The sequence below is a fragment of the Saccopteryx leptura genome, chromosome 2 (assembly GCF_036850995.1).
Source record: "Saccopteryx leptura isolate mSacLep1 chromosome 2, mSacLep1_pri_phased_curated, whole genome shotgun sequence".
Classification (NCBI taxonomy): Eukaryota; Metazoa; Chordata; class Mammalia; order Chiroptera; family Emballonuridae; genus Saccopteryx; species Saccopteryx leptura.
The window spans coordinates 319,327,516-319,352,804 of record NC_089504.1 but is presented as its reverse complement, the minus strand read 5'-3'; the positions used below and the strand labels follow the sequence as shown (position 1 = coordinate 319,352,804).

Genomic DNA, 25,289 nt, shown 5'->3' with positions numbered 1-25,289 from the left:
TGGAGTCAATCACAGCTGTCCTCCGGGACAACACCAAATTTTTATTGGATAATGCGTAACGTACACAGGTCGTTGTATGGCTCTCATGGAATTACATTTTAAAATATGTGGTGTTCATGGCTCTCTCAGCCAAAAAGGTTCCTGACCCCTGGACTAGAGGGAGGTGGGGAAGGCCATCCGTTAGTGGAAGTGTCTGGCATTCACACCAGGGCTTGTGAGACAGGCAGAGGAAACCCCCTACCCCAGCCTCAGGGTTGGTAGAGTCTGACTGTGTAGGTGACTCATCCCAACTGTGCAGGTGAGATGTTGCATGGGAAGGCCAAGTTCTTCATCCTGGGGAGGTGCACCAGCACATGCTGGGGGCTCAGGAGGGGTTGAGGGCTGCAGGTTGGGATGGTCAGGGAAGGTTGGAGTTGGGTGTTCTGTGATGGGCACGATTTGTAGAGATGAAAAGGAGGGTCAATAAAGGCACCTGAGGAGAAATCTCCAACTGAGTCTAGAAAAGATGTAACCCATTGGGCTGAGCTGAGTACAGGCAGAGGAGACCATAGAGAGGAAAGCTTGACGATTCTGATGAGTCAGACCCTTCTGATACAGGAGGAAGAAACCCAGCCCTTAAGTAGCGTAAATGAAAAATGGGTGTTTATGGGCCTGGGTAACTGGTAGGTTTATATGTATACCAACCTCAGGCCCCTGGGTCTGGGGGCCTCCCAGGAGGGCTCACACGCTGGTGTCCTTACCACTCCTGACTGCTCACTAGCAGCTTGGGGAACCGGCACTAGCAATGACAGCTTCCCATCACTGATCTTCCCTGCTTCCTCTGCGTCAAGTTCCAAGAGAGAATCTGGGCTCATTCCTGAAGCAAATGGGTATGTTATTTATCCAGCCCCGTGGGGTAGGGCCACAGGCAGCAGGGAGTGGACGGACTCTCCTCCCAAAGGAGGGAATCCAGGTGATGGTATCTATGCAGCGCTTATTGGGGAGGTGGAATGTTTCCTACCTAGATCCAGGCTACAAGCGCTAGGCAACAGCTAACGTCTTCTTGCTCTCTCTCCCTCCCTGTCCCGGGAGCAGAGGGGATCGTGATCAAAACCGAAGAACAGGAGGAGGAGGAGGAAGAGGAGGAGGAGGATGAGCTGCCGCAACACTTGCAGGACCTCGGGGAGCTGTCCGGGAGGTATGAGGCCAGCCTGTACCAGACCCCCCTGCCGGAAGAGCTGTCCCCCGAGGGCGAGGAAAGCCCCCCGCCCCTGCAGCTGGGAAACCCAGCGGTGAAGAGGCTGGCGCCCGTGCCCCACGGCGACCGGCACATGAGCGACAACCGGAGTTCCTCAAGCCAGCAGCAGCGGAACCGGCGCGGCGAGCGGCCCTTCACCTGCATGGAGTGCGGCAAGAGCTTCCGGCTGAAGATCAACCTCATCATCCACCAGCGCAACCACATCAAGGAGGGGCCCTATGAGTGCGCCGAGTGCGAGATCAGCTTCCGGCACAAGCAGCAGCTCACGCTGCACCAGCGCATCCACCGCGTCCGAGGAGGCTACGTGTCGCCCGAGCGTGGCCCCAGCTTCACCTCCAAGCACTCGCTCAAGCCGCGACCTAAGTCGCCCAGCTCTGGCAGTGGCGGCGGCCCCAAGCCCTACAAGTGCCCCGAGTGCGACAGCAGCTTCAGCCACAAGTCAAGCCTGACCAAGCACCAGATCACGCACACGGGTGAGCGGCCCTACACGTGCCCCGAGTGTAAGAAGAGCTTCCGCCTCCACATCAGCCTGGTCATCCACCAGCGTGTGCACGCAGGCAAGCATGAAGTCTCCTTCATTTGCAGCCTGTGCGGCAAGAGCTTCAGCCGCCCGTCGCACCTGCTGCGCCACCAGCGGACTCACACAGGTGAGCGGCCCTTCAAGTGCCCCGAGTGCGAGAAGAGCTTCAGCGAGAAGTCCAAGCTCACCAACCATTGCCGCGTGCACTCGCGCGAGCGCCCGCACGCCTGTCCTGAGTGCGGCAAGAGCTTCATCCGCAAGCACCACCTGCTGGAGCACCGGCGCATCCACACGGGCGAGCGGCCCTACCACTGCGCCGAGTGCGGCAAGCGCTTCACGCAAAAGCACCACCTGCTGGAGCACCAGCGCGCACACACCGGCGAGCGGCCCTACCCCTGCACGCACTGCGCCAAGTGCTTTCGCTACAAGCAGTCACTCAAGTACCACCTGCGGACCCACACGGGCGAGTGAGCACATCCCCCGCTGCCGCCACCGCAGCCGATGCCTCTTGGCCTGGTGCGCGGCCCAGCCCACCCCCCACACGACACTTACCCGGCTGCTGCGAGGCCTGAGCCCAGCGGGCAGGGCATCCCCCAGCCCCTTTGCTGTGAGCCCCCCTCTCCTTTCATCCCTCTTCCCAAGGACACAGGGGTCCTGAAACCAGGTCGCTTGCTGCCGTGTTTACCCGGGGCTCAAGGGGGGGAGAGCTGGACCTGGGGAACCCCTTCGGGCTGTTAATTTCCTTGACAATAAAATGGATGAAACCAATCAACACGGGGGGAGTGATTTGGCCGCCGGCCACTCGGAGGGGCGGTGCAGGGCCACTTAGTAGGGGATAGAACTTTATAATTACCTTTTGGATACTGTGGTTCTATTTGATAATAATAGAGTAATTTTTAAAAGACGAGCGTTTCTTGTTTGCCGTTTTTGTTTGGTTTTGAAGGGGAGGGGTTGAGAAGGTGGCCAAGGGACTTCCTGTGCCCAGTGGCAGTGGACAGGTTGCCTTGAGCCCCTTTTATGTGCTCATTCCCTATGTTGGGTGATGAAGGGGCACAGACCCCACCCATTATAAAATCAAAAAGACCAGATTGGGGAGCTTGAAATAGTAAGGGAGACTGTGAGCGCGTAGGCAGCTGCCTGGCACCCTGCTGTTGGAGGACAGAGGGAGTTCTGGAGGGAGGCAGGAAGAAGGACGAGCCTGGATGGGCTGGCCTGGAAAGATGGTCCCTATAGCAAAAGCTGGGCACTTCCCTTGGGACCAAGCGGCTTTTCTGTGGAGCTTGTCAAGTGGCTGGTGGAGGGCGGCGTGGCCAGTAGAGGGCAGCAGGGCCAGCCAGTCAGCCAGTGGAGGGAGGTGTGGCTGGTGGCGGTGGCACAGCCAGAGGCAGGGAGGTATAGGGAAGGGAGAAGAAGCCCATTGTGCCCGTCTTTGGGGAAACCAAAAAAGGCACCATTCTGAAAAAGTCTGTATTTGTATGTTGCACGAGAGGTATTCTCTAGATTTGTTACATGCACGAATGCACCCTGGTTTCGCTAGATGTTCATTTCTAATCCTATACAGTGAGGTCTAGAAAAAGTGCAGGCACATTGCTTTGCCAACAGAGCAACTGACTCTCACTCTGCTCCTGGGCTTGGCAGGGACCCAGCAAGAATTCAGGCAGTGTGAAGGGACACTTCATGGGGACCAGTAGAGTGCCCGACTCAGCCACAGTAGCTGGGGAGGCTGGACTTCTGCTGAAGGCAGAGAGACTGACCTGAGAGACAAGAAGGTAGGCAGACTGAGTCGTGATTCTGGGGGCGGGAGGAGGGAACAAGACACTTACAGGAGAATTCAAGGGAGGAGATGCCACATTATTGCATGAAAGGACCGTACAGGTCATCAGCCCCCCACCCCCTTATAAAGATGCAGAAACTGAAGCACAGAGAAGGGAGGTGATGCCCGATAGCTCACACCTGAAAAGATGTGACTTACCTGTTTGCACTGAAAATTTCTGAAAGGCTGGTGGGAGGGACATCAGGACAGGCAGCCAGAGGAGGGGCAGAGGCTTGGATGGGCACGAAGGGCTGCTGAGGTTGCCCCTCTCACCTCAGAATCGCAGACCCAGCTGCAGAGTACAGCCACATGCAGGTGCAGAGACTTATGCAAGTGCCAAGCGTATCCGTATCCTGCCGGCTACAGGAGGAGGAGCCCGGAGAAGTCAGGACAGCTTCTCCATGGAGGTGGATCTGTGGGCTGGGAGGATTCCATAGATGAGGACAAGGAGGATGGCCCTTTGGTGGGGGTATTTAAAAGCAGAAGTGGGGTGCCCTGGACAGATAGCTTGGTTAGAGCATCATCCCGATAAGTATAGGTTGTTGGTTCGATCCCCAGTCAGAGCAGAAACAGGTTGTTTCTGTCTCCCATCCTCTCTCTTTAAAATCAAACGCATTTTTAAAAAGTGAAATAAAAAAGAAGTGTGGAAAGTGGACTCCAATTGATGAGGGAGCAATGATTGGTTTGGAGAGAGCTTGTGGAGGGAACAACAGGACCACCAAGTTAGCTTGGAGTTGATTGGGGGAGGGGCGGAGGGAGCCTTGAGTCGAGGACTTTAAGGCTGGAGTTTGAATTTGATCTTGTGTGAGAAACCATTGAAAATTGCTGATCAGGAAAGAACGTTGACGCAAATAGGTAACAAGAGGCATGGGAGAACCAGCCGTGTCCCGTGGGCAGGTCACGATGACACTGCAGGATGGAAGTTGAAGGATAGCAGAGGAAGTGGCTCTTTTGAACACCAGGATATTTGAAGCCTCAAAGAGATGGAAGCAGAGATATTTTGGAAATATTTGGTGGAGGGCCACTGCTGCTCCAAATCTTGACTAGTCCTGAAATTTGAGGACCACAGAGTGCTAGGGATGTTGTGACTAAAGTGAAACTCAATGATGTTTTGGGGTGAAATCCAAGGCAGAAACTCCCAGAGTAACTTTGTTACATAGTTACCAAGAATGGTGCTTAGTAGCTTTCATTTCCTACTCATTCAGTTTTTAAAGAAGTCAATATAGGCCCTTGGGTTGGCTTAGTGGTAGAGGGTCAGCCCAGGGTGTGGATGTCCCGGGTTCGATTCCCGGCCAGGGCACACAGGAGAAGCACCCATCTGCTTCTCCACCCCTCCCCCTCTCGTTTCTCTCCCTCTCTCTCTTTCTCTCTCTCTCTCTCTCTTTCTCTTTCTGTCTCTTTCTTCCTCTCCTGTAGCCATGGCTTGGTTAGAGTGAGTTGACCCTGGGCACTGAGGCGCTGAGGATGGCTCCAAGGCCTCCACCTCAAGAGCTGAGAGCTCAGTTGCTGTGCAACAGAGAAACACTCCAGATGTGCGGAACATCACCCCCTAGGGGGCTTGCCAGGTGGATCCCAGTTGAGGTGCATGTGGGAGTCTGTGTCTGCCTCCCCTGCTCTCACTGAATAAAATAAATAAGGAAAAAACTGGTACTTCTTAGGTGGAACTGGGCTGTTAAGGGGTCTCTGTGCCTCTCTTTCCCCTTCCTGGGCTCTAACCCTCTCTTCAGGCCTCTTCCTTCAAGGAGCTCAGGACTCTCTACTCCATAGTTGTCCCTCCCTTCATCCTGACTTCTGTTACCATCACAATTCTCGCCTTCCACTTGCCGTAAAGTTCCACAATGGTCCAAGGCCAACATCCACGGGCTGGTCACTCAAGTGTGGATGGCCTCTGTAGTCAAGAAGGTATGAAATTCAGTGGTAGAGCGTGGGCCAGCGTGTGGAAGTCCTGGGTTTGATTCCCGGTCATGACACACAGGAGAAGCACCCATCTGCTTCTCCACCCTTCCCCCTCCTTTCTCTCTATCTCTCTCTCCCCCTCCTGTAGCCAAGGCTCCACTGGAGTAAAGTTGACTCGGGTACTGAGGATGGCTCCATGGCCTCCACCTCAAGCGCTAGAATGGCTCAGGCTGCAATGGAGCAGCGGCCCAGAGGGGCAGAGCATCGCCCCCTGGTGGGCATGCCAGGTGGATCCCCGTATGGTGCATGCGAGAGTCTGTCTCTCTGCCTCCCTGCTTCTCACTTCAAAAATACAAAAAAAAGGCCCTGGCCAGTTGGCTCAGTGGTAGAGCATTGGCCTGGCGTGCAGGAGTCCTGGGTTCGATTCCTGGCCAGGGCACACAGGAGAAGCGCCCATCTGCCAAGGCTCCATTGGAGCAAAGTTGGCCCGGGCGCTGAGGATGGCTCTGTGGCCTCTGCCTCAGGTGCTAGAATGGCTCTGGTTGCAACAGAGCGACACCCCAGATGGGCAGAGCATCGCCCCCTGGTGGGTGTGCCAGGTGGATCCTGGTTGGGCACATGTGGGAGTCTGTCTGACTGCCTCCCCGTTTCCAACTTCAGAAAAATACAAAAAAAAAAAAAAAACCCACAGAAAAATACAAAAAAAAGGTATGAATTTCATCTTAGTTGTATGACCTTGCCCAGATTAATTAACAATACCAACTTCCTCATCTGTTCAATGAGGGGGTGTTATTCCCACTGTCCTGAGGCTTAAATAACATAAAGAATAAATACCCTAGCGTGCGGAGGACCCGGGTTCAATTCCCAGCCAGGGCACACAGGAGAAGCGCCCATTCACTTCTCCACCCCTCCGCCGCGCTTTCCTCTCTGTCTCTCTCTTCCCCTCCCGCAGCCAAGGCTCCATTGGAGCAAAGATGGCCCGGGCACTGGGGATGGCTCCTTGGCCTCTGCCCCAGGCGCTAGAGTGGCTCTGGTCGCAACATGGCGACGCCCAGGATGGGCAGAGCATCGCCCCCTGGTGGGCAGAGCGTCGCCCCTGGTGGGCGTGCCGGGTGGATCCCGGTCGGGCGCATGCGGGAGTCTGTCTGACTGTCTCTCCCTGTTTCCAGCTTCAGAAAAATGAGAGAAAAAAAAAAAAAAAAAAGAATAAATACAGCACAAAAGCACTGACATCTTCTAAGGTTTTGATAAAGGCTGGCCGGAAGCTAAAATTTCATTATAAGTTTCTGGCTTATGACGGCTTAACTTAGTAAAAACAGAAGTTCACGTAGGTTGTGGGCTAGCGGTGTGTTTTAAAAGAACAAATCTCTGAAAAGGAAATTTCCCCAGGAGGCAGAAGTGGAAAATTATTTTCATATGAGGACAAGTTCAAATCAAACCACATAGGCAACGACACTTGGTCATGATGTCAGAGTAGATGGGGGTCTCAACTCACATTGGAGCCTGGCAGCAGAGTTTGCAGTGGGCAGTACCCTCCCTACCAGGGGTGTCTGGCACTCTCACAGCGCTTTCTGAGGGTGCCTTACTTTAATTAGAAAGCCAGACTTCAAACTCCTAAATCGCCAGTTGCCACTGGCCCCATGGTACTGTGGGTCGAAGGGAATCACTGCCATTTATTGGGCACGTGTTACTTTTGACCACTTTGCATACATCACCTCATATCTCTGCTGCATGCACCCTTTTACTGGTTCCATCGGCATAGAGCTTGAAGTTGAGAGAGATGAAATAGGCCCAAAGCTACACAGCAACCAAATGGGAGAGCCAGGATTTGAACTCATATCTTTTTTATTCCAAAGACCATGTGCTTTGCCCACAAAGTTCTTTACCTGGGACACAAATGATTATTGAAAAAAAGGAAAGCCAGCCCCTCGTTGGCATTATTCCATTTTATTCTCAGATTTTAAAATTTAAGACAAAATTAAGGGAAACAGAATATCTCAAACAGAACAGGCTTTGTGCCATATGTTTGTCAAAATTATGAATAGTAAGGAAATTTTTTTTTAAACTAGAGGCGAAAAAGGCCTTGGGGTCCAGCGTATGGTTTGACCACTAGGGAAATTGAGACAGGAGGAGCTGGTGGCCTGGGCTTGCTTGCTCCTGGGGTCAGTAAATGAACCTGGCACCTGCGGGGATGCTCATTGTTATAAAGCTGTCATATTTATTAATGTGTGCATGCAAGGCATCATGCTCAGCTCCGAGGAGAAACACAAAAGGATTAAGAAGCCATCCACTGTCAGGACCACACTTAGAACCTGGGAGAGGGTCTGTGGCCTAATTCTCTACTCTCAGCCTTTGGAGGGTCTGGAGAGCCGAGACCATCACGATGACCCGTAGGTGGCTATCTTTGCAGAAAGAGCCCCACCTCCACCTCTTCTCTTTCCATCCTGCTAGGTAGCTTTACCTAGCCAGGTGTCTGTGGGGACCTTTCCTGAGGCAATGTGGTAGCTGGCTCCTCAGATTAAGGGATCAGGGCCCAAGGCCTCTGGGCCCTTCTGTTGCCAGGGCAACGGTGAGTCAGGCCAAGGTCTCCAGCTTTCTGGAAAGCATTTTGGCCACTGAAGCCTCTTGCTGCTTCCCAGGCATAGTGGGAACTCCTAGATTTAAATTTTAAAAATCAGTTCTGCATTTGCCACTTCTGGTTGGATTCCTTGAAATGAGTATTTAAAAAAAATAATAATAGAATCTAACCCTTTTATTTTTATTTTCTACAAAAGATTAACTCCAGGCCAAAATAATTTTTTTTTTATAGCGACAGAGAGAGAGTCAGAGAGAGAGAGAGACAGACAGGAATGGAGAGATGAGAAGCATCAATCATTAGTTTTTCGTTGCTCATTGCGACACCTTAGTTGTTTATTGATTGCTTTCTCATATGTGCCTTGACCACGGGCTTTCAGCAGACTGAGTAATCCCTTGCTTGAGCCAGCGACCTTGGGTTCAAGCTGGTGAGCTTTTGCTCAAACCAGATGAGCCCGCGCTCAAGCTGGTGACCTCAGGGTCTCGAACCTGGGTCCTTGGCATCCTAGTCCGAAGCTTTATCCACTGTGCCACCGCCTGGTCAGGCCGAAAGAATTCTTTTAAAAAAGGAAAGAGAAGGAAGGAAGAAAGGAAGGGAGGGAGGGAGGGAAGAAAAAATTAAAGCGAGTAGGCCCTGGCCGGTTGGCTCAGTGGTAGAGCGTCGGCCTGGTGTGCAGGAGTCCCGAGTTCAATTCCCGGCCAGGGCACACAGGAGAAGCGCCCATCTGCTTTTCCACCCCTCCCCCTCTCCTTCCTCTCTGTCTCTCTCTTCCCCTCCCGCAGCTAAGGCTCCATTGGAGCAAAGTTGGCCCGGGCACTGAGGATGGCTCTGTGGCCTCTGCCTCAGGCGCTAGAATGGCTCTGGTTGCAACAGAGAGATGCCCCAGATGGGCAGAGCATCACCCCCTGGTGGGCGTGCCGGATGGATCCCGGTCAGGTGCATGCAGGAATCTGTCTGACTGCCTCCCCATTTCCAAATTCAGAAAAATACAAAAAAAAAAAAAAATTACTTAGCCTGACCAGGCAGTGGCGCAGTGGATAGAGCATCGGACTGGGATGCCGAGGACCCAGGTTTGAGACCCCGAGGTTGCCAGCTTGAACGTGGGCTCATCTGGTTTGAGCAAAAGCTCACCAACTTGGACCCAAGGTTGCTGGCTCGAGCAAGGGGTTACTCAGTCTGCTGAAGGCCCACGGTCAAGGCACATATGAGAAAGCAATCAATGAATAACTAAGGTGTCGCAATGCGCAATGAAAAACTAATGATTGATGCTTCTCTTCTCTCCGTTATTGTCTGTCCCTGTCTATCTCTCTCTCTGACTCTCCCTCTGTCTCTGTTAAAAAAAAAAAAAATTAAAGCAAATAATTCTGATAGTGAGTGGTCTTACGTGAAAACTTCTGGTAAGCAGTCAGACCCTAGCCTTGAGTTTATTAGGTATAATATTTATCATCATTACGATTCATTGGGTCTTACCGTGTTCCAGGCACTGTGCTGCGTAAATGCTCTCATATCATTTTACCTTGTGACAACCTGTGAAATGGTATTCGTATCGCCTTTTACGGATGAAGTTCGGCGAGATGAAGCAATTAGCCTGAGATCACTTGGTGTGTGCTGTTAACTGCTATTATATACCGCCTCCCAATTTCTTCAACATGGATCCTTCTTTTTTTTTTTTTTTTTTTTTTTTTTTTTTTTTTTTTCTGAAGCTGGAAATGGGGAGGCAGTCCGACAGACTCCCGCATACGCCCGACTGGGATCCACCTGGCATGCCCACCAGGGGGTGATGCTCTGCCCATCCAGGCATCGCTTTGTCACGACCAGACCCACTCTAGCGCCTGGGGCAGAGGCCAAGGAGCCATCCCCAGCGCCTGGGCCATCTTTTGCTCCAATGGAGCCTTGGCTGTGGGAGGGGAAGAGAGAGACAGAGAGGAAGGAGAGGGGGAGGGGTGGAGAAGCAGATGGGCGCTTCTCCTGTGTGCCCTGGCCGGGAAGCGAACCCGGGACTTCTACACGCCAGGCCGACACTCTACCACTGAGCCAACCGGCCAGGGCCAGATCCTTCATTTTTTAAAAAGGCAAAATGGTACTATTTGTCCAGTGGCCACTGTATCTGAGTCCTGGACCTGGCTGAAAGCAGGTAGCTTGCTGGCTGGCCAGTCCGGCAACACTGGGGCGGTGACCCAGCTCTCAACCAGGACAGAATAGATGTGGGTGGGTGCCACACTAGCCCCTGTTTTATTTATTTACTTTTTTAGATTTTATTTATTCATTTTTATTAGAGAGAGAGGAAAAAGATAGAGAGAACAGGGGTAGGAACAGGAAGCATCAACTCCCATATGTTCCTTGACCAGGCAAGCCCAGGGTTTTGAACCGGCGACCTCAGCGTTCCAGGTCGACGCTTTATCCACTGCACCACCACAGGTCAGGCCACTAGCCCCTGCTTAAACTGAGACCCTCTCTTCTGGAGGGACTTTGGGAAAAGTTTCCCTTTCTGTGTTTGCCTCTGATGTGGGACCTAGGAAGCCATTTGTTTAACAGAGGAGTTGAGTGAAGGAGATTATAAGGAAAACACACCTGCCCCCTAATAAAGTACCATCCACACCCTGACTCTAATCTTTCAGGCTATACTACCTCTTTGGGTTCTCTCCATTCCCCTGCCACTACTACCGTATGACTGAAACACACTGCATCTCTTTATAAAACAATATCCAACTTCCCAAACTAAATAAGACTATATAAGACAGAAGCATCACCACTGTCTATTAACTAGGGTAATAGAAAGTTGAATTTTTAAAGTTTTTTTTGAAAGTTGAATTTTAATGACAAAATGTACCAGTGAAAATTACCCTCACTAGTAATGCTTAAATCATGGCTATCAGAATAACAAAGTCTTTCCTTTTAGAATCAATATAGTAGTCTAAAAGCTTTAATACAACCTTTTAATGGACTACCTTCAATCAGTTCTTTATTTTCAGGATACACAAATACTCAAGTTATGACCTCCAAGGATTGAAATCGATTGGATTCAATTGAGAAAATTAAACAGGTTATAGAATGTGATATTTACCACTTTTCTACGGAACATATAACACAAGGACCACAAGGTTCCATGATCAAATTTTCTGCTGGTAGACTATTTATGCCAATTCTAAAATCTAAGATATAATTTTAGGTCTGTATCATCTTCATTGTATCAACTGTCATCCTGGAAAGTCACCACATTTTGTCCAAAAGTAAAGGCTGTAAGTTGGTTGGCATAGTTACCCCCTGAGCAGTTTAATAACAAATATCCCACTAAAATTATTGTTTCTTTCCCATTTTAACCCAGTAGTTTCCTTTATTTTGAAGTAGCAATGCCTTACCAAGCCAAAGGTTTGGGATACACCTCGAAATAAGTTTAGAAAAAACATATCTCAAACATTTCAGAGTTCCACTAAAAAAGCAAGTCAATATCCAGATTGAATCACACCAATCTCCAGTATATTTAATTCAAACGGTAGACATATTGCAAAGAAATAGACTTTTTTTTTTTTTTTTTTTTTTGCTCATATATCTGCCAGTTCTTCAGGGTCTTGGACCAACAAACTATATACAAACATGCTTAGGTATTCACTTTACCAAAGATTAACTCAGTAATCGCATCACAGAATTTTCAGAATTAATTTTTTTTTCAGAATTAATTTAAAACCCTTTTCCCCCCAAATGAAAATGCCATTGTTGTTGTTTGTTGTTTTTTTCTCACTGTAAAGGAATTTCTGAGTCTCAAACAATAAAAACTCATCTTAGGATTGAATGAGTCCCTTATTTCTCTAAGAGAAATTCATGTGGTTTCATATCAAGTCTTGTCCATAAATGTTGCAGAAGAAATCATTTTACTTCCCATTCAGTATGAGGACTTTTAACCATCTCCACACCTATGAAATTAAGTGGCTTACTTACAGTTCAACGCCTCTTTAGAAACCAAATCTCTAATATATCAATATTTTAAAATCTCTTTCAGATTCAGGACACAGACGTCATCAAATTTATCACTACTAGGCAAATTTTCTGTGCTTCATGGGTGTTTTCAAGCTTTAGTTTTTAGCCGCAAAATCCCTTGTATAAACAAAACTATTTTCAGAAGTTACATATGTAATAAAAGAGTTGTAGGCAGAAGGGCGGAGATTGGAGTGGGTGGTAGCTAAACCCACCTGCCTGGCCCTCCCCTGGGCCTGGGTGCTGCACTGAGGGGCCTCTGAAGAGGAAGCTGCTTCATGCCTCCTATCCTGGGCAAGTCCTGCCTACCTTTCTCCCTTGCTTTAACTTTTCCCAGTCTCAATCCAAACTCCATATGTTCAATCTATGCTTAATTCTTTGATAGGACAGAGGGTTTCTTAAGTTTATTTCCTCCTGTTAGGGTATACCTGCATGTCTATGCTCTATAACCTTCACAGGACTGGGCAAATGGTGTCAGCAGACGGTGGGGAGTCCCTATAACCACGCCTGTGATTCTAGCGTGCAGATGCCCACCAAGAATCCCTGGAAGGCAGGAGAAATCACAGCACAGATGTCCAGAAAAACCCTGTCAGAAGCTACAAGGATCCCCAAACAAAGTTATTTTTACAGCAAACGCCTACACTGTGAAGGCAAGGGAAGATGCAGCAGGCCAGTTACAGTCCCTTGGGACCCTGGGTTACACAACCTGACTGCTGGCAGCTTTGCCCCCCCCCCCCGCACACTTTCCTAGGCTCGGTGGGCACATTCGGTGGCATGTGTGCTTGATGTTCCCAAGGGCGAGCCTTTGCTTCAGTGCTTGCTCCTGGGTCTGGCCCTGCAAGGTACTCAAACACGTGAAATGAATGGACAAAACAAAACAAACAAACAAAAACCCCAGATAACAATGCAGTAAGAAACACAAGTAAAACCCCAAATCTCTGCCCGGTTGGCATGCAGATGAGTTTCTTCATTATAGCTAAGCTAATGCAAAAGCTTTAAAAGATGCTAATAAAAATGTATGTCATCATTCCCTTTGATCTTTCAGCCCAAATATTAGGTAGAGCCCCGGGGTCACTACCCAATCCTCTTACCACGGTCGCAGAGTGCCTGGGGTGACGACAGAAATCCTCTGGGCTGCCAGGCCTTGGAAGGAATGTCACCCAGCCCGCTGAGAAGGAGTCCAGGGGCGCGAAGGCGGGCAGCAGAGCTAGACTGCGGGGAGATGGAGCCGTTAGAAGCTTCCTGGCTTTCGGGGCGCCCTCCCACCCTTCCTCGGCTGCCTGTGAGCTGTCACATTGTCACTGATCTGTTTGCACAGGTTCTGTTGGCTTAAATCGCCTCGCTGTGCTGTGCTTCCCTGCTCATGCAGCAGCGACATACAGACACACATACAACACAATGCTGAGGCATCGGGACCCCCGGGAAGCGGCCTCTGCCAATCCCAAATCCCCAACCCCTTGAGGACGTCCCTGGAGTCCCGCAGAGCCAGGTCCCCTCGGGGACAGCCTTGTCCTTGTCCTCAACCTCCCTGGCCGACCTCCTGGCTCCATCTCTTCCCGCCTGAGACCCCATCGACCCACTCAGTATGGGCCCGAGTGAGCAACTGTGAAATGGGACAGTGTCTGTCTCAGAGGGGCGCTGTAGGCGATGCTGCGGGGCGATGGCGGCTGGGATGAACAAAATCTAGCATGTATATTTTTAATGCATTTCTATAGATTTATATTTTAAATAAATGTCTATGTGTTTTGTCTATTTAATTTTTAATGACTTCAATGTTTTGAATTCCTTGGGCCGACCCTCTGCTGGTCAACCAAAGCGAACCCGCAGAGCGCGCCCAGGACCCCAAGCCTCGCTCTGGGCGCCCTGGCCACGTGGGGCCGCCGGGACGTGCTGCCCCCTGCCGGTCGGAGCGGGGAACCTCGAGGCCGGCTCCGCACCTGGCCGCCCGCGGCCGCTCTAGGAACGCGGGCCTCTCGGTGGTGGCGTGGGGCCGCCGTCGCGCGCCCAGGAAGGGGCGGTCCTCCAAGCCCCCAGGTGGGCCGTGCGGTGGCCCATCCTCCGGGGCCGTCTCGGAACCGCCCTGTTGCACCCTGACACCACCCCTTTTTCCTGGGTTTTCTCGTTTCCTTCCACGCCCAGTTCGGTGGGGACCGTGCTTTGTAAAGATACGGGGCTGGGGACCAGGTGGGGACACAAAGGGCAGGCCTCAGGGCTGTGTGGGACGCTGCAGAGCCGAGACGAGCCCCGCCCTGGGGCGGAGGGCAGGGGTTCAATGGCAGTACTGGGGTCGCGGGGACCGAGAAGGGAGGGACGGCCCCTGGAGCGTCGGGGTTTATAAAACCCTTTCCCGGGCCACAGTTCATTTTAACGACTGTCCTCAAGTCCAGGTCCGTGAAGCTGGTGGCAGACGCATTTACAGCATGTGCAGGTGCATGGCCTTGTGAAGGAGCGCTCTGGTGATGGTTGGGCTGGACCTTTTCTGGTCCTTGAAATCTTTTCAAATATACGTCTAGTTATTTCCAAGAGGTGGACTTGTCCTATCAAAGAGTATAAACTTTATTATTTTTTTAAAGGCTTTTGATGCGTGTTGCCAAACCAGTTTATAGAAGGCCCACCAGTTCACTTTTCTTCTTCTTTTTTTTTTTTTTTGCATTTTCCCAAAGCTGGAAACGAGGAGGCAGACAGACTCCCGCATGTGCCCGACCGGGATCCACCCAGCATGCCCACCAGGGGGCGATGCTCTGCCCCTCTGGGGTGTCGCTCTGTTGCGTCCAGAGCCATCCTAGCGCCTGAGGCAGAGGCCACACAGAGCCATCTTCAGCGCCCGGGCCATCTTTGCTCCAATGGAGCCTTGGCTGCAGGAGGGGAAGAGAGAGAGGAAGGAGAGGGGGAGGGGTGGAGAAGCAGATGGGCGCTTCTCCTGTGTGCCCTGGCCGGGAATCGAACCTGGGACTCCTGCACGCCAGGCCGACGCTCTACCACTGAGCCAACCAGCCAGGGCCCAGTTCACTTTTGTTCTCTGGTGGGAACCGACAGACAGAGGTGAGACTTGGAAAGGCTCTTGAGCCCTGGCAGGTTGGCTCAGTGAATAGAGTGTCTGCCCAGCATGTGGAAAGGCTCTTGAGGGAGAGAGACTCACCTGGTTCTGTATTAGTGGTGACCAAAGGGGCAATGGCATTAACACAGTGGCCTGGGGCATATTGTGGGGCCTGACCCTCTGTGGGTTTGGATGCTTTAGGAACATTAGGCAGTCAGAGGAATCCTTTGAAAATGCACATTTGATGATTGCGTTCTCTTGCTTACCTCCCTAAGAGTAGTGGTTCCCCTTGCTCTTGGGGTAAAATCCAGAATTTCTTGAGGACCCACCAAGCCCTGCCTGCCTCTCCAGCCCTTATCAACATCCCTCACCAGAGCGGCACATTTGTTACAATGGATGAACCATTGACAAATCTGTATCACCCAGAGTCCAAGTTTACATGAAGGTTCACTGTAGGTGTTAGACCAGGGGTCGGGTAACTTTTTGGCTGAGAGAGCCATGAACGCCATATATTTTAAAAAGTAATTCTGTGAGAGCCATACAATGACCCGTGTACTTTACGCATTATCCAATAAAAATTTGGTGTTGTCCCGGAGGACAGCTGTGATTGACTCCAGCCACCAGCAACCATGAACATGAGCAGTAGGAAATGAATGGATTGTAATACATGAGAATGTTTTATATTTTTAACGTTATCATTTTTTTTTAAGATTTGTCTGTAAGCCAGATGCAGCCATCAAAAGAGCCACATCTGGCTCATGAGCCATAGGTTCCCATTCCTGTGTTATACATTCCATGGGTTTGGACCAATGTACAATGAAGTGTATCCCTCATTATAGTATCATATGATGTAGTTTCATTGCCCTAAAAATCCTATGTGCTCTGCCTGTTTAACTCCCTCAACCCCAAACCCCTGGCAACCGCTGATCTTTACACTGTCTTCATAGTTTTGCCTTTTCTAGATTGTCATATAGTTGCCTTTTCCAGAATGTCATACAATATGACATACTCTTTTCAGATTCGCTTTTTTCATTTAATAATATACAATGAAGTGTCCTCCATGTCTTTCATGGCTGGTTAGCTCACTTATTTTTCAGTGCTGAGTAATATTCCATTGTCTGGATATAGAACAATTTTTTTTATCCATCACCCATTGAGGGATGGTTGCTTCCAGCTGCATACTTTTGTACCTCTTGAACATTGTACCATGTGAGTTCTGTGATTTCAGTATTTATCTTTCACAAATACAATGAAAAATTTAAAATAACCAAATTAAGTGAGGCCTCACTCACTGAAAGTGGGGGGGGGGTAATCCAGCACGGGTCTGTTTGGTCTGCGTCCCCCCTTTCTGCTGTGTCCCGAGTCTGGGCAGTCTGTGATGGGCACTCAGCCTCACTCCTCACTCAGGTCTGCTCGGGCCACGTCCAGGTTAGCAGTCCCCACAGGGCTCCATACCCCTGTGGCTGAGCTCAGGACTTTCACCCAGATGGTTCTGCAGGAGGCCTCCTCAAAGACTCTCTGTTTTTTTGGGGGGGGGGTTGGTTTTTTTTTGTTTGTTTGTTTTTTGTTTTTTTTTTTTTCTGAAGCTGGAAACAGGGAGAGACAGACAGACTCCTGCATGCGCCCGACCAGGATCCACCTGGCACGCCCACCATGGGGCGACGCTCTGCCCACCAGGGGGTGATGCTCTGCCCATCCTGGGCGTCGCCATGTTGCGACCAGAGCCACTCTAGCGCCTGAGGCAGAGGCCACAGAGCCATCCCCAGCGGGCCATCTTTACTCCAATGGAGCCTTGGCTGCGGGAGGAGAAGAGAGAGACAGAGAGGGAAAGCGCAGTGGAGGAGTGGAGAAGCAAATGGGCACTTCTCCTGTGTGCCCTGGCCGGGAATCAAACCCGGGTCCTCCGCACGCTAGGCCGACGCGCTACCGCTGAGCCAACCGGCCAGGGCAAAGACTCTCTGTTCTGTTGAGGGGTCTACCTCCTACACAACCTGGACCTTCCCTTCCCATCTTGGAGGCTCCTGCCAACACTTCTCCAAAAGGCCCACCTCCCTCCACCCCACAGACACAATGCAAGTCAGTCTCCACGATTGGGTTTGACATCCCAGCCTGGCAACTTCATTTTACTTGCACAAACGCACACTCACATCTTGCAGAAAACAAGGAAATTCTCAAAGATTACTAGAGCCATGTTAAATGGACATAGGAGCCAACTGAACGGGCTCCCACTAGCCAAAGGTGGGAACAATTTGAGGGTCAAAATGAAGACTGAGTACACTTGACTGAAACAGATAACATGCATTAATTCAGCCTGACCTGTGGTGGTGTGGTGGACAGAGCATTAACCTGGAACGTGGAGGTGCCGGTTTGAAATCCCAGGCTCGCCCGATCAACGAATGTTTCTTGTTCCCTCTCCCTCTCTCCCCCTCTCTAAAATCAATCAATAAAAATCTTTTAAAAATCCATTAATTTGCCTGACCTGTGGTGGTGCAGTGGATAAAGCATCGACCTGGAACACTGAGGTTACTGCTTCGAAGCCCTGGGCTTGCCTGGTCAAGGCAAGGAGTTGTTGCTTCCTGTTCCCCCCCCCCCTTTCTCTCATTCTCTCTTTCTCTCTTCTCTAAAATGAATAAATAAAAATTTTTAAAAATCCATTAATTCATTATGATGTTTTTTTTAAAGCCCCCACTGGTCAAGCTTGAAGGTTGCTAACGCATCAATTTATCATTCTGAAAACCCACAAATAGAAGAAAAGAATCAAGCATTTATTTTACACTTTCTGTATTAACTATATTCCAACAGAATCGCAAAGCCAATAAAAGAAATTCTTTCTTATCCAAAAAACTCGAGTTCATAAGAGATCAGGAATTAGAATGAAACCATTTGCAACTCCTAATAAAAGATAACAAATGTAAACAAGTATCACCAGTGCTTGCTAAAACTAGGAGATGTGTGTTTGATAGGGAAATTTATAATGAGGTTAACAACACCTCCACGCACCAGTTAACTGTAAATTTCACACACCAAAAAAAGAGAAACAAGCAGCGGTGAGCATCCTTATACAAAGAAAAAACACAGTGACATCTTCTTGCCAACAAATTGAACCTGAATTTTATCAAGCCTCTCGATCTAACAAGCATGGCCATGTTGTAAATTGTTAAAGCTAAATATGGTGGTTAATTTTACGTGTCAGCTTTACCGGGTCATAGGGCACACAGATATTTTGTTAAACATTATTTTGGGGTGTGTTTGTGAGGATGCTTCTATGTAAGATTAGCATTTGAATCAGAAAAATTAAAAAGTAAAAACAGATCACCCTCCCCAATGCTGGAGGGTGTCATCCAATTCACTGAAAACACTCTCCTGTGAGAGCTATGTCTGGTTCTTGAATAGAGCACTCCAAGTAATACACCCCTTGAGTTCAGTAACTGAGCCTTTCAGTGACCTTCCAGGTGGTGTGCCAACAAGGGATGGTGCCCTTTTGGGAAAAGAGAATAGTTATGGCGTAAGGGTTGCAAGTACAGTTGAGCAGGACTAGCAGCTCTCTGCTGAATCAGAATCAACAGCCCACGTATGAGTGGAAGAATAAAGAATGTTATTAACTACATATCATTAATAAGAGGGGGTATAGCTCAGGGGTAGAGCATTTGACTGCAGATCAAGAGGTCCCCGGTTCAAATCCGGGTGCCCCCTTTGAGAGTACTCTTTTCCTTCTTGAGCTGGATTGACAAAATCAATTCTATGACCACCATACTCTAGTTCCCTTACAGGCAGAGGCTTGCTAGAGCCTTTGAAGTGGTACCTGTATGGCCGTCCCTTCTGTTAGGCTCCAGGTAGGTACTGGCCATGGCCTTGATGACTAGACAAGACCAAATCCATCCTCAATACCCTTTTTGGAGAGTCTGTTTCCTGGGACCCCAGTGGTACCAATTTCAGTATCATCCATGGTCCAGTCCAGAGACAAAAATTGAGCCAGTTATTTTAAAAGGATTTAATATAAATAATTGTTAACCAGAATGTCAATTTCCTATAGCTTCTGTAACAAAGCACCACAATATGAGTGACATAAACAACAGATATTTATTGTCCAAGTTCTGGAGGCCAGAGTCTGAAATCAAGGTGTCAGGTGGGCTATGCTCTCTCCAAAGGCTCTAGAGGAGGGTCCTTCCTTGCCTCTGTCCAGCTTCCGGGGTTGCTGGCATTCCTTGGCTTGTAGACGCATCACTCCAGCCCCTGCCTCTGTTTTCACATGGCCGGCTTGTGACACAGTCTCTTCTCTTCTTATGACACCAGTCACATTGGATTAGGTACCCGTGCTACTCCACGGTGAGCTCATCATAACTAATTCCATCTTTGAAGACCTTCTCCAAAAATGACATTGGGAGCTAGGAATTCAACATATCTTTTAGGGGCACACATTTCAACCCACAACAACCAGGAATTAGAACTGAATGGGCAGAAAGGGAAGACCAAGAGTCACAAAGGTAGTTTCAGTACAGCAGCCACCACTCCAGGGCTGGGGGGCAAACAGAAGAGGACAAACATGTTAAATCTTACAAGCTCAGGGAGTATCTCTGGTCAGCAGGGACTCAGATCTCAAAGGTGGTGCTACTGCATGTGGCCATTATTATTGCTACTGGGATGGACTGTCACTGCCAAGTGACACTGACAGGAACCCAAAGTGGGCAGGAAGGAACAAGTGTTTCCTTCTGCTCCAGCCTTCTGAAACCCTATTGACCAGACCAACCAGCAAGCCACCTGGCAAAGGAGAAGCCTGATTTACAGAGGCCCAGACCAGCAACACAGAGCAGAGGACAGAAAGGTGGACCTAGAGACAATCATTTCTTCAAATGTTTCCTCATCTCCTCCAGCAGTTAAAGGGTTGACTATATGGGGATTTGGGACACAGGAGAGCGGTCAGCCCGCATGCTCACGTGTGGCTTTGTGCAGAGCTCTGATCCATGTCCAGTTGATGGGTGTTCTGTCTCTGAGGTGCTCCATGCGTGGTCAGGCCATCGGGCGTTCTGAGTCTGGTCTCAGATGCTCAACATCAAAACTACAACAGAGACGTGACTGAAGCTCCTTCCAGCTGTCAGGGGTGCTCTCCAGGTTATGCCCTCCTCCAGGGACTAGGGGTGAGAGGCTGTGGAACTGTGGGAGGAGGGCACCTGTTGCTCCCTTTGATGTGGGGACAAGTTTGCAGTAAAGCAGGTCTGGCAGCTCAGCCAAGCCATGCGGAAGGGGCACCTGGGACAGAAGCTCTGGGTGTGACCAAACAGTAAAAGGTGTTCATTGGGCCTTAATAGTATGGCAGGGGGTATAGCTCAGCGGTAGAGCATTTGACTGCAGATCAAGAGGTCCCTAGTTCAAATCTGGGTGCCCCCTAATATTTTAGTCCCTAAAGGTTGGGAAGAAATTCCAGTTTCCTTCTTTCTGAATCTGATCTCTGAGTCTTCCTGCAAAGGGTGAAGAAGCTGAGGAGGCCCTTCCCGCCCAGAGCAGGGCAGCTCTGCTCAGGTGATGAGTTTGTCCCCTTTCTCTGATCTTCCCACTCTCCCCTCACCGGGTGACCTTTCTCCAGTGTGGACTTGATCTCCTGGATGAGGTTGAGGACTTTGACTTTTGAAGGTAGCCAGAGAGAAATCTGAGATCACCTACAAATGAACAATAATTGCAAAGGAGGCCAGAAGACAGTGCAATGGCACATTCCATATGTTGAGAGGAAATAACAGTCAGCTCTGAATTCTGTTCCCAGCTAAACTGTTCTTTAAAACATGAAGAATCTCAGAGAGTTTATTACCAATAAAGCTTCACTAAAGAAAATTTTAAATATATACTTTAAAGAAAAGGAAAATGACCCTGCTGGGAGGTCTGAGATTACACAAAGGAAAAAAATGAACAAGGAAATTGTAAGATATGTAAGTAAATCTAAAAGTTATTGACCATATAATACAATATTAATGTCTAATTTACAAAGCTTTTTTAAAAGGGAGAACTAAGCCTGACCTGTGGTGGTGCAGTGGATAAAGCGTCGACCCAGAATGCTGAAGTCGCCAGTTCGAAATCCAAGGCTTGCCTGGTCAAGGGACCTACAAGGAGCAACAACTATGAGTTGATGCTTCCTATTTCTATCCCGTTGCATGCGCGCGCTCTCTCTCAAATCAATAAATAAAAATAAAAAAGAATAAGACTAAAATACTGATTAACAATAGCATATCAAGAATGGGATGATAAGCCCTGGCCGGTTGGCTTGTGGTAGAGCGTTGGCCTGGCGTGCAGAAGTCCAGGGTTTGATTCCCGGGCAGGGCACACAGGAGAGGCGCCTATCTGCTTCTCCACCCTGCCCCCTCTCCTTCCTCTCTGTCTCTCTCTTCCCTTCCCACAGCTGAGGCTCCATTGTAGCAAAAGATGGCTTGGGCGCTGAGAATGGCTCTGTGGCCTCTGCCCCAGGCACTGGAATGGCTGTGGTCACAACGGAGCGTCGCCCCGGATGGGCAGAGCATCGCCCCCTGGTGGGCATGCCAGGTGGATCCCAGTCAAACGCATGTGGGAGTCTGTCTGACTGCCTCCCCATTTCCAGCTTCAGAAAAATACAAAAAAAAAAAAAAAAAGAATGGGATGACAAAAATGAAAGTGTTTATGTAATTTGAGAGGAGGGTGCAGATATTTATTAACTTAGAATTTCAAATTTTGCACACAGAAATTTCTAGGGTATCATTTTAAAGGTTGTGGTTTTGCCAAACTAAAAGCAAGGGAATGTGGGCTTAATCTAGTATGAGATTAAGAGGGCTAACACTAGATTAGCTGGGCTAAACACTCATTAATTCTAATAATTTGTTGATTCTTTTACATTTCCTGTGTATATGATCATATCATCTAAAAAATGTAAATATTTTCTTTCCTTTATCCAATCCTTAGATATTTTGTTTCCTTTTCTTACCTTATTACACTGACTAGGACCTCCAGTATAGTGTTGAATAAAGGTGGTGATGGCAGGTATTGTCTCATTTTGATTTCACATGAAAAGCTTTTAAAATTTCCCCATTAAGTACTGTATTTTTTGCTCCATAAGACGCAGCTGACCATTAGACACACATAGGGTTTTAAGGAGGAAAAGAAGAAAAAAAACATTCTGAACCAAATGGTGTGTTAAAATATTTAATAAAATACTGTTTTTCACTCCATAAGATGCATGGGCATTTCCCCCTCCACTTTTTTTTTTTTTTTTTTTTTTTTACAGAGACAAAGAGAGAGAGTCAGAGAGAGGGATAGACAGGGACAGACAGACAGGAATGGAGAGAGATGAGAAGCATCAATCATAAGTTTTTCTTGCAACACCTTAGTTGTTCATTGATTGCTTTCTCATATATGCCTTGACCATGGGCCTTCAGCAGACTGAGTAACTCCTTGCTCAAGCCAGCGACCTTGGGTCCAAGCTGGTGAGCTTTTGCTCAAACCAGATGAGCCTGTGCTCAAGCTGGCGACCTCGGGGTCTCGAACCTGGGTCCTCCCCATCCCAGTCCGACGCTCTATCCACTGCGCCACTGCCTGGCCAGGTTCCCCCTCCACTTTTGGGGGGAAAAGAGTGCGTCTTATGGAGCGAAAAATACGGTATGTGTTGTGGACTATATTGCTTATAAATAGTCTCTACCAAATTAAAGAATTTTTCTTCTAGTTTGCAAAAATAAAATTGTCATGGATGAATGTGGAATTTTATCAAAACCCACTTTTTAATTTAATTTAATTTTTTTTATTTTTTTATTTTTTCTGTATTTTTCTGAAGCCGGAAACGGGGAGAGACAGTCAGACAGACTCCTGCATGCGCCCGACCAGGATCCACCCAGCACGCCCACCAGGGGGCGATGCTCTGCCCCTCCGGGGCGTCGCTCTGTTGCGACCAGAGCCACTCTAGCGCCTGGGGCAGAGGCCAAGGAGCCATCCCCAGCACCCGGGCCATCTTTGCTCCAATGGAGCCTTGCTGCGGGAGGGGAAGAGAGAGACAGAGAGGAAGGAGAGGGGGAGGGGTGGAGAAGCAGATGGGCGCTTCTCCTGTGTGCCCTGGCCGGGAAGCGAACCCGGGACTTCTGCACTCCAGGCGGACGCTCTACCACTGAGCCAACCGGCCAGGGCCAAAACCCACTTTTTTGAAGTTAAGATCATCAGATGCTCCTTTTCATTTAGCCTGTTAATATGGTGCATTACATATATTACATTTTATAAAAGTAAACACACTTTTCATTCTGGATGTAACTCCAACGTGGTCATGAAGTTCTGTCCTTTTTATACAGGGCGGGGCAGAAGGGGGCTTACAGCCGTGAGTACGCAAAACACAGTTTATCTTGTATCATTATTTATTAATTATTGTATTATTTTCCATATGAACAACTGTATACCTACTTTTCCCTATTCCTGTGTATTTGTAGATTCACTTAGATAATAATTTATTTAATTTCATACCAATCTTATGAGTGACATTGGCCTGTACATTTATTTTTTTGGACTCTCCCTGTTGGGTTTTGGTATCAAGGTTGTGTTTTAGATGTGTCTTTTGTAAATAGGACATAGTTGGTAGTATTTTAACCCAATATTACAATCTTTGTCTTTTAATCTGAGGCATTTATTTTTTACTTTTAATGGAATTGCAGATGTATTTGTATTCACACCTCCCACCTTATTTTTATACTGCCAATGTTCATCACTTATTTATGTTTTTCTATTTTTGTTAGATTGATTGAGATTCTTTCAAATAATGCTATTATTTCCACCTGCTAGTTTGAAATATATAAATGCTATTTCTTCTCTTTCAGTGTTTACACTATGAACTCCATAAGCCTGTGGTTAACCAAAAACTTCACCCACCACTCAGATTATACAGGCCTCTTAGTGCACTTTAATTCCATTTATTTCCCTCCCAACTTACCGTAGTTCTTAAGATTCTGATAACTGTAGTGGTACCACTTGACCACACTTTGTTCTGTCACAGAGAAATTCTCCGCAGGCCCTTAACTAGGAGTGTTCATGAGCCTTCAAAGCCACTGGGCTCCCTCCCTCTTCATCAGTGTCTGGGGGCCTCATGGACTTCCTGGGTGGTTTGTGTAGTCTCTCTAGGGCAGGGGTCCCCAAACTACGGCCCCGCGGGCCGCATGCGGCCCCCTGAGGCCATTTATCCGGCCCCCTTCTAGAAGGGGCACCTCTTTCATTGGTGGTCAGTGAGAGGAGCATAGTTCCCATTGAAATACTAGCCAGTTTGTTGATTTAAATTTACTTGTTCTTTATTTTAAATATCGTATTTGTTCCCGTTTTGTTTTTTTACTTTAAAATAAGATATGTGCTGTGTGCATAGGGATTTGTTCATAGTTTTTTTTTATAGTCCGGCCCTCCAACGGTCTGAGGGACAGTGAACTGGCCCCCTGTGTAAAAAGTTTGGGGACCCCTGCTCTAGGGCTTCCCCTCTGCCTTGTCCCAGTCAGCCAGTCAGCATTCTCTCCAGTGTCCACTGTTGTCGCTAAACAACGCAGTTATTCTCACCTAATTGGCCCATCGCAACTTCTGTAGTGTTTCATATCATTCAGCTGGTGCTAATTTGAAATAAGTGTCAGTCAAAACTGCTGTAAAAGCTCATTGATTTAATAAATATACATATATATATTGTATAGATATAATTGGTAAGTATTTGATTTTATTTTTATCAATATTAAACTCTTTATTAAGTACTTCTTGCATCGGGGCTAGAAAGCACTAATATTTTATAAATATTATTGGGGCTATAATAGTGCATGCTTGACAATTTTAATTTTAGAAGCATAACTTTCCAGAAAATTTTGTCAAGTGGAAAAAATATAGATACCTTTTGATTTGCGGTGGTAGTGTAGTAAATGTGTTATATACATTTAAATAAATATGAATTTTTAGTATGCGTTTTAATATTAGTTTTTAATTGATCTTATTTTTATTTCTTATAGCCCATAGTAAAATGAGTGGTGCGAGCAAGAAAAAAACTCGTCAATATTCGGAGGAGTATTTAAAATTTGGGTTCATACCCACTGTTCACGATGAGCGGATTCCTTTTTGTCTTTTATGCCAGCAATGCTTGACCAACGAATCAATGAAACGAGGTCGTCTTGAGGCGCATTTGAAGGCGAAATATAGAGCTCATATTAATTCAGATTTGAGTTACTTTAAAACTTTAAAGAAAATTTTTGAAAAAAGAACATTAAAGTCTCTATTTACTGCTCATAC

At 48.1% G+C, this 25,289-nt stretch overlaps 1 protein-coding gene and 2 non-coding genes across 3 annotated transcripts in view; all 3 read left to right on the top strand.

Annotated features, from left to right (window-relative positions):
- ZNF777 (zinc finger protein 777) overlaps positions 1–2,661 on the top strand; it is a 31,109-nt gene extending 28,448 nt beyond the window's left edge. The window contains exon 6 of the mRNA XM_066362966.1: positions 1,075–2,661. Coding sequence (XP_066219063.1) covers positions 1,075–2,228 — 1,154 coding nt within the window. The 3' untranslated portion in view covers positions 2,229–2,661. The remainder of the gene's footprint in view (positions 1–1,074) is intronic.
- A 16,010-nt stretch (positions 2,662–18,671) lies between these two features.
- TRNAC-GCA (transfer RNA cysteine (anticodon GCA)) lies at positions 18,672–18,743 on the top strand. Its single transcript has one exon. It is a non-coding gene; the product is annotated as a tRNA-Cys (tRNA).
- Positions 18,744–20,363: 1,620 nt separating this feature from the next.
- Positions 20,364–20,435, top strand: TRNAC-GCA (transfer RNA cysteine (anticodon GCA)). The gene has a single exon. It is a non-coding gene; the product is annotated as a tRNA-Cys (tRNA).
- The last annotated feature ends 4,854 nt before the right edge of the window (positions 20,436–25,289 follow it).